At 42.4% G+C, this 9,349-nt stretch overlaps 1 protein-coding gene across 1 annotated transcript; it reads left to right on the top strand.

Annotated features, from left to right (window-relative positions):
- Positions 1–2,859: 2,859 nt before the first annotated feature.
- Positions 2,860–9,307, top strand: si:ch73-261i21.5 (zona pellucida-like domain-containing protein 1). The gene is made up of 11 exons (XM_023968725.2): positions 2,860–3,087; positions 3,452–3,616; positions 4,288–4,514; positions 4,673–4,857; positions 5,308–5,380; positions 5,679–5,776; positions 6,120–6,200; positions 6,460–6,631; positions 7,243–7,351; positions 7,567–7,593; positions 8,682–9,307. The coding sequence occupies exons 2-11, from the start codon at positions 3,523–3,525 to the stop codon at positions 8,849–8,851; spliced, it is 1,236 nt and encodes a 411-aa protein (XP_023824493.1). The 5' UTR covers positions 2,860–3,087; positions 3,452–3,522; the 3' UTR covers positions 8,852–9,307.
- The last annotated feature ends 42 nt before the right edge of the window (positions 9,308–9,349 follow it).

The raw sequence follows: 9,349 nt of genomic DNA, 5'->3' as shown, positions 1-9,349 counted from the left end.
GCGGAAAACAGAGGGAGAAATAGGGACTCTAATCAGAGGGCAAAATAGGGGACAGGTGTGAAAGAGTAAATGAGGTAGTTTAGGAGAATGAGAAACAGCTGGGAGCAGGAACGGAACGATAGAAAGAGAGAGCGAGAGAGGGAGAGAGGGGGGGGGAGAGAGAGGGATAGAAAGAGGGAAAGAACCTAATAAGACCAGCAGAGGGAAGCACAGGGACAAGACATGATGATCAAAGACAAAACATGACAAGACTGCATCCAGTTTGCTGAGTAGAGTGTTGGAAGCTATTTTGTAGATGACATCGCCGAAGTCGAGAATCGGTAGGATAGTCAGTTTTACTAGGGTAAGTTTGGCGGCATGAGTGAAGGAGGCTTTGTTGCGAAATAGAAAGTCGATTCTGGATTTGATTTTGGTTTGGAGATGTTTGATATGAGTCTGCAAGGAGAGTTTACAGTCTAGCCAGACACCTAGGTATTTGTAGTTGTCCACGTATTCTAGGTCAGAACCGTCCAGAGTAGTGATGCTAGTCGGGCGTGCGGGTGCGGGCAGCGAACGGTTGAAAAGCATGCATTTGGTTTTACTAGCGTTTAAGAGCAGTTGGAGGTTACGGAAGGAGTGTTGTATGGCATTGAAGCTCGTTTGGAGGTCAGTTAACACAGTGTCCAAAGAAGGGCCAGATGTATACAGAATGGTGTCGTCTGCGTAGAGGTGGATCAGGGAATCACCTGCGGCAAGAGCGACATTGTTGATATATACAGAGAAAAGAGTCAGCCCGAGAATTGAACCCTGTGGTACCCCCATAGAGACTGCCAGAGGTCCGGACAACAGGCCCTCCGATTTGACACACAGAAATCTGTCTGCGAAGTAGTTGGTGAACCAGGCGAGGCAGTCATTTGAGAAACCAAGGCTGTTGAGTCTGCCGATAAGAATGTGGTGATTGACAGAGTCGAAAGCCTTGGCCAGGTCGATGAATACGGCTGCACAGTATTGTCTCTTATCGATGGCGGTTATGATGTCTTTTTGGACCTTGAGCGTGGCTAAGGTGCACCCATGACCAGCTCGGAAACCAGATTGCATAGTGGAGAAGGTATGGTGGGATTCGAAATGGCCGGTGATCTGTTTGTTAACTTGGCTTTCGAAGACCTTAGAAAGGCAAGGCATATTGCGTTATAGCGCTGATGTTGTGAATAATGCATTATGCATAGCTCATATTGCGTTATAAATGCTCCTATAGGCTTAGTGTTTCGACTCATGCATGCTACTGTACAGTATTTCACATTTGAATTTGGGGGATGACAAACTCTTTTAACCAGCCCATGTCTTCATCATCACAATAAATCACGTCTCAATGTACACTACCATTCAAAAGTGTTAGAACACCTACTTATTCAATGGGTTTTTCTTTATTTTTACTATTTTCTACATTGTAGAATAAAAGTAAAGACATCAAAACTATGAAAATAACACATATGGAATCATGTAGTAATCAAAAAAGTGTTAAACAAATCAAAATGTATTTTATATTCTTCAAGTAGCTATCCTTTGCCTTGATGACAGCTATGCACACTCTTGGCATTCTCTCAACCAGCTTCACACGGAATGCTTTTCCAACAGTCTTGAAGGAGTTCCCACATATACTGAGCACTTGTCAGCTGCTTTTTCTTCACTCTGCGGTCCAACTCATCCCAAACCATCTCATTTTGAGATGCCAGGTCATCTGATGCAGCACTCCAACACTCTCCTTCTTGGTAAAATATCCCTTACACAGCCTGGAGGTGTATTGGGTCATTGTCCTGTTAAAAAACAAATGATAGTCCCACTAAGCCCGAACCATATGGGATGGTATATCGCTGCAGAATGCTGTGTGTGTGCCTTGATTTCTAAATAAATCACAGACAGTGTCACCAGCAAAGCACCCCCACACCATAACACTGCCTCCTCAATGCTTTACGGTGGGAAATATACATGCGGCGATCATCTGTTCACCCACACAGTGTCTCACAAAGACACGGCGGTTGGAACCAAAAATCTCCAATTTGGACTCCAGACCAAAGGACAGATTTCCACCAGTCTAATGTCCTTTGCTCATGTTTCTTAGCCCAAGCAAGTCTCTTCTTATTATTGGTGTCCTTTAGTAGTGGTGTCTTTGCAGCAATTCAACCATGAATGCCTGATTCACACAGTCTCCACTGAACAGTTGATGTTCAGATGTGTCTGTTACTTGAACTCTGAAGTATTTATTTGGGCGGCAATTTCTGAGGCTGGTAACTCTAATGAACGTATCCTCTCCAGCAGAGGTAACTCTGGGTCTTCCATTCCTGTGGCGGTCCTCATGAGAGCCAGTTTCATCAAAGCGCTTGATGGTTTTTGCGACTCCACTTGAAGAAACTTTCAAAGTTCTTGAAATTTTCCATATTAACTGACCATGTCTTAAAGTAATGATGGACTGTTGGTTTTCATTGCTAATTTGAGCTGTTCTTGCCATAATATGGACTTGGTCTTTTACCAAACAGGGGTATCTTCTGTATACCACCCCTACCTTGTCACAACACAACTGATTGGCTCGAATGCATTAAGAAGGAAAGAAATTCTTCAAATTAAGTTTTAAGAAGGCACACCTGTTCATTTAAATCCATTCCAGGTGACTACCTCATGAAGCTGGTTGAGAGAATGCCAAGAGTGTGCAAAGCTGTCATCAAGACAAAGGGTGGCTATTTGAAGAATCTCGATGTAGAAAATAGTACAAATAAAGAAAAACCCTTGAATGAGTGTGTGTTCTAAAACTTTAGACCGGTGGTGTAGAGCTGGAGAACATAGAGACTTCCACTAAATATAAAAGGTTCTTGTGTTCCAGAGATGTGTCAGATGATCCTGAAGACAAAGCAGTCACCAGTGGTGTTTAAGCTTCTCGCATTGCTCTCTTGGCATTCCCTTTTCTTCTCCCAGCCACCTGTTTTTTGTCGGTTGCCCTCTTTCACACCCATTCACTGCAAAGGAGGCCAGTATAAATAGCTGTGATTCATGAAGGGAGAAAGAGAATAAGAAAGCGAGACTGAAAGAGAGGAGAGGGAAGATACATCACACAAGGTAATTTCACATCTTCTCAATTATGATTGTTAACAATGCAACAGGGAGGAATGGGAAGGGAAATTAGGGCGCCATTGAAAAAATACATTAATAAATTAATTGGACTCACCTGGTTAATTTAAGGATGAATAATAACAATGAAAACATATAGGGTGCTTACATGTACGTAGTTATCACATGACTCCATTCACTATAAATGTACCTTTGCTCTTCTTCATTTTGTCAAGAAATCTTTTATATTTATATTTCCTACCGGGATTAATTACATTTGTCAAATTCTCTTCACAATGAGAAAAACATGTACAATTTGAATGCAAAGCTATATATATATGAACATTAAAGTATTTTACATTTCACCTGTCAGATTGGCCTTGCAAAAGCAGTTCAGAGAGAGATCCTGATATCTGGGTTTCCCCCTCCTTTGGTTTGAAGACAATGTGGCGGGCCCTCATGTATCAGCTTGCTCTGATTCCTCTCGTCCAGGCTCAAAATGACTACTGCAGCACACACCGTACATTCAGGGAGCCAGGTCAGTGGAGCTGCAGCTCAAATTCCACTTCCACCCTACCTGTCTCACACCTTTCCTTCCTGTCCCCCTTCCACTTTCTCACCTTTCCTTCTTTACAGTTTGTGGAGTCTTTGTTTTTTTGAGTGAGGTCTATATGTGGGCAATGGGAATTAGGCCAGATGTGATGTCATGCATCTTTGCAGTGTATGAACGGGTTAGATGTGTGTCATGGTCGCAGGTGTCAGGTAAACATGTTTGCGTGGTTTAAAGGCAATGAAAATGTGGTCATGCACACTCATGAGGCACTGGGCAGATAAATGTACTGTAGAAATGTTAAATATTGCACTCAAATGCCCCTTTGGAAATGCTTGCCTTTCTTGTAGTAAACAGAGCGCCTATAGCTACTGTAGGAGTTAAGTGGGCAGAACAGTAGTGGACAGTCTACTGTGGTAATGTGTGACCTGGTGTCCCCTCAGTCAACACTGACATTAACGTCTACTGTGGTAATGTGTGATCTGTTGTCCCCTCAGTCAACACTGACATTAACGTTTCGTGTGGTAATGTGTGACCTGGTGTCCCCTCAGCCAACACTGACATTAACGTTTACTGTGGTAATGTGTGATCTGGTGTCCCCTCAGTCAACACTGACATTAACGTTTACTGTGGTAATGTGTGATCTGTTGTCCCCTCAGCCAACACTGACATTAACGTTTACTGTGGCACGAATCGCATGGAGCTCCATATCTTGCTATGTCCCGTCTACTTCGGTGGATACAATGAATCACTGATGTCCCTCAACGCTCAGTACTTCAAGGGAGAGTGCCGGGGGACACCCGATTGGACTGTCGACCCGCCTATTCTGAAATACAACTTCTCCATCACAGAGGAGGCGGTGTCCGCCTGCAACAACAAAATAAAGGTAGTTCTAGTTTGTTTGAGTAATTATATTTCTATGGTATCACACTGACCGTGGAGGAGACATTTGGTGGTTGACACTAGAAGATGTTGCTTCGACTCTGGGTAGATGGATTTGACCCTGAACCTAGTAACATGTGACTCTCTCTCTCTCTGACACAGATCACTCAGGAGGTGGGTTCTGGGCTCTTTGCGGATTTCTCCAGCGTTCAGTTTGTCAACATCTCGGGCATGATCAACTCTCTGGACCCCAGTGCGGGAACGATCACCTACCGCCAGGAAATGATTTACAAATTCTCCTGCCGCTATCCACTCCAGTACTTGGTCAACAACACTGAGATGACCGTGTGAGTAACCCAGGCCACCTTTTCTCTTAGGTTCACTCATGATAACCAAAGTTTGGGGTCAATTCATCTGAACTAAGTCAATTCAGGGAAGGACTTCCTCAATAGTAAAACTCTCAATGGGAAGTTATCAAATGGAGGCAGATTCATGCCAAAACAAATAGAAATAACAAGATTGCAATAACATTGATATTGGAGTATTGTTTTATGCGAACTGGGACTGAACCGAGTTTAAATAAAAACAACCTCAAACCTGACCATAGCAGTGACGTGGTGTTTGCAAGTATGGAGTTACCATAGCTGGTTATGGCAGGTAGACTGATGCTTCTGAGTTTTGTATTATGGGTTGAATCATACGGTGTATCATATGGTGACCTGGATGGTGATACGCTGCAGTTTTTCTCAAGCAATTGATAGTAGCTAACAGACAGACATTTTGTTTTTTACAAACAGGTCTGGGGTGAGCCTAGCAGTCAAAGACAGCAATGGGAGTTTCATCAGTACCCTGAGTATGACGCTCTACTCGGTAAGAATGTGTTTCTATGATCCATTTTCTATGACAGAGGAGAAGGAAGTGAGGTGTAATCACTAATTGTAGATCATATTTAGTGTACACATGGAAAAAACTGTGTTGGCAGTTTCCAAATTGATTTGGAGGGAATAACACACAAAATGTTTATTTTTTTACATTCTGATTTCCTTCAGTATTTCTGGTATGAATGTTCATAATTTAATTAAACTATATTGAGAGGACCAATGTGCTTGTGAATGCTTGAATGATCCCAAATGACAGTCTTCCCCGTCTTGTTCCGATTGGCTCCAAGGACAGGTTCTACACAACCCAGCTCAAGGTCCCTGAGGGAGGCTTGACGTTGAAGACACGCATCTTTGTGGAGGTCAAGGCCACCAATCTCACGGGAAGGTACGAGTATAGTAAATCTGAATTGAAGAAAACATGGAGTTTTAAGCAATAAGGCACAAGAGGCCATGCTATATGGTGAATATAGTCACAGTTAAAGGGTGTTGTTCGGGCCAACACGGAGCGGCTAACGCATCTCTTCCAATCAGATTAAGTGGCCGGAACTATCTGTTTCATGAAAGTGAAAAAAAATACTGGTAGTTATTTACTGACATTTCCTATCAAACCTCATTATCAACTTTTTAAAGAAACTATGTCAATGGTCCCATTTAGAATATTGCCAAATATTTCACATGAAAGAAAATACATTTTCGCCAACAATTGTTTTCTTCTCCATCATTTCTAGGTTCAACGTGTTGTTGGACCGATGCTATGCCACAACCAGCCCTTACCCCGTCAACAGCACTTATTATGACCTCTTTGTTGGGTAAGTGAGACAACCCAGGCGAAACTGTGCGAGCTTACTCCTTTGGGACACGTTGTCAGTCACAGAAAGCTTCACTTTTAGGGAATAATTAGATTACTAAGATATTCAGACATCCTATAGGACAAAACATGTACATACAGCAGATGGGGAAAATACTAGAAACTCAGTTGCAGCTACATTCTAGCTATTGATTAATTATCATGTTATCAAGATCACCTAGTTTTTCCCAAGACATAACTTAGTGCCTTGCCTCGCTCAGGTGTAACCGGGATGGCCAGACGGTGATGGGGGTCAATGGGCAACAGCAGGAAGCTCGTTTCTCATTTGAGGCCTTCCGCTTCGTCCAGCACAAGAACAGGACGTTGTCCACTTTCTACCTGCACTGCTCTACCAGACTCTGTGAGAGGTCCGTCTGCACCTCCCTGCAACAGGTCAGTCACTGCTCCTGTGCGGACGTTGTAGCCACATTCCAGCCCATCTGCAAAGTAGTTGTGATGCACCAATTAACCAACAATTGAATGCCACGTCATTGCAGTCGGGCATTAGATCGCATGATCAGATGTGGTTACTGGCACTTTAAACACCTATCCAGGCATTGTGAGATTTGGGGCACTATGTACAGGGCTGTGCACAGACCTTTTGGGGGGCAGGTGCTTAAACAAAAAAAAGAGCACACCAAACATTACATTTTTTTCCCGCAACCACGGTCAGACTCATTGAGCAATGACTTTGATTATTTAGTTACATAAAATAAATGGCCACATCTTCATGGCTAATTAAATGACACATATTTAACGCAAATTTAAAGACAACTTGCGAGCAGTGGGTTCAGAACAACAATGACAAAAACTATGATTAAAGTTGCATTGTGATCTGATTGTGATCAGATCTTATAAGTGTAAACAGACAAGATTAGGTCAAGATCAGGATGACTGATGCATGTTAGGGTGACAAACAATGGAGCAACATACAGTAGATGATGCTAGCAATGACCTATGACCTTGTGTAAGAAAGCTATTCCAACCACCCCTTTTCTCCTCAGAACTGCACGGACATCATCAGCTCAAGGAGGAAGCGGGAGGTCCAGGACACGTCTGTGACCGACACAGCCACAGTCAGCTCCGGCCCCATCCGCACCCAAGTGGACAACGGTGAGCAACAACCACTGAACGTTCATGACCATCATTCACATCAGCATTCAATGATCCATCAGCAAGAATGACTAATATGATTAAAATATATTGAAGGCACAGTAACACTTTACTGATCACATGTACTTACTGCACGTTCATATACCAGTAATGCCGTTTTGGTTGAGGGGGTTTTCATGTTATGAACACAGAATTTCCTTTTATTTCTTATGCAGGTGATTCTGTCGGAATTGTATCTGAAGGTATGCATCTACTTTTCATCACAACTATTGATATAGCTACAGTATCAGGCAAAAGTTGGACGCACCTACCTAATCCAGGGTTTTTCTTTATTTTTACAATTTCCTACATTTTAGAATAGTGAAGACATCAAAATTATTCAATAACACATATGGAATCATGTAGCAACCAAAAACCACCGACTCATTCAAGGGATTTTCTTTATTGAGATTCTTCAAAGTAGCCACCCTTTGCCTTGATGACAACTTTGCACACTCTTGGCATTCTCTCAACCAGCTTCATGAAATAGTCACCTGGAATGCATTTCAATTAAGAGGTGTGCCTTGTTAATTTGTGGAATTTCTTTCCTTCTTAATGCGTTTGAGCCGATCAGTTGTGTTGTGACAAGGTAGGGGTGGTATACAGTCCATATTATGGCAAGAACAGCTCAAATAAGCAAAGAGAAACGACAGTCCATTCATTACATGAAGGTCAGTCAATGCGGAACATTTCAAGAACTTTTAAAGTTTCTTCAAGTGCAGTCGCATAAACCATCAAGCGCTTTGATGAAACTGGCTCTCAAGAGGACAGCCACAGGAAAGGAATACCCAGTTACCTCTGCTGCAGAGGATAAGTTCATTAGAGTTACCAGCCTCAGAAATTGCAGCCCAAATAAATGCTTCAGAGTTCAAGTAACAGACACATCTCAACATCAGCTGTTCAGAAGAGACTGCGTGAATCAGGCCTTCATGGTCAAATTGCTGCAAAGAAACCACTACTAAAGGACACCAATAAGAGGAAGAGACTTGCTTGGGCCAAGAAACATGAGCAATGGACATTAGATCGGCAGAAATTTGTCCTTTGGTTGAGGAGTCCAAATTTGAGATGTTTGGTTCCAACCGCTGTCTTTGAGACGCAGAGTAGGTGAACGGATGATCTCCCCATTGGTGGTTCCCACCGTGAAGCATGGAGGTGGTGTGATGGTGAGAGGGTGCTTTGCTGGTGACACTGAGTACTTTATATTTGAATTTAAAGGATATATCATAATACTTAAGTTGTCTAGAAACAATCTTTGTGAAGTATTTTCTCTGAACCTGTGTCCTCTTTGCAGTTGTCGAGCAGTTGGGTGGAAAACACAGATCCTTGCAGGGTGTTGCCATAGCAGCAGGGATTGTTGGCGCGCTCTGTATCTCCATGGTAGCCTTCATTGCGTACTGGATCGTTGTGCCAAGGACCATTGGGGCCACAGAGAAGAGAATGCGCTTCTCTACAAAAGAGTGACAGTTTAGGGGAAGGCTTTGCCCTGTTACTCTTAAGGTGGTTTCCTCTATGTCCTAGTTCTTATGATCACTGACTTAAAGTAGGTGGGTCAGTGACAGTGCAATAACCTAATGAATATATCTGTGTAACCTGCACATATAGCACTGCATGTTTAAATAGTTTATTTCCATTTTAAAGACATTTAAAGTCTGGTATTAAGGGCTATCTTCTTTGTCTGGGGTTAAGGTCAAGTATAAATGGATGCTATTCAATATCTATTATCAGAATCCAAAATGACTACCTATTTTGGTGTATTAGTTAAGGGCTTCTTCAATGCTGTCCATCAAATCATATTTAAATGCATTTTTTCTATAACCTGTCTTTCAATTTCCCAGTCTTTACAAATACTGGTGTATAAAACCACACTCGATAAAGTTTAAAAGTAAAATATAATAAAAATGGCCTGTTTTTCCATGATGTTTCATAATCTGTCCTGCTGCCCTTGAAGTTCTCTAGCCT

Source organism: Salvelinus sp. IW2-2015, linkage group LG23 (assembly GCF_002910315.2).
Source record: "Salvelinus sp. IW2-2015 linkage group LG23, ASM291031v2, whole genome shotgun sequence".
In the NCBI taxonomy this organism is placed as follows: domain Eukaryota; kingdom Metazoa; phylum Chordata; class Actinopteri; order Salmoniformes; family Salmonidae; genus Salvelinus; species Salvelinus sp. IW2-2015.
This window is presented reverse-complemented; position numbering and strand designations above follow the sequence as displayed.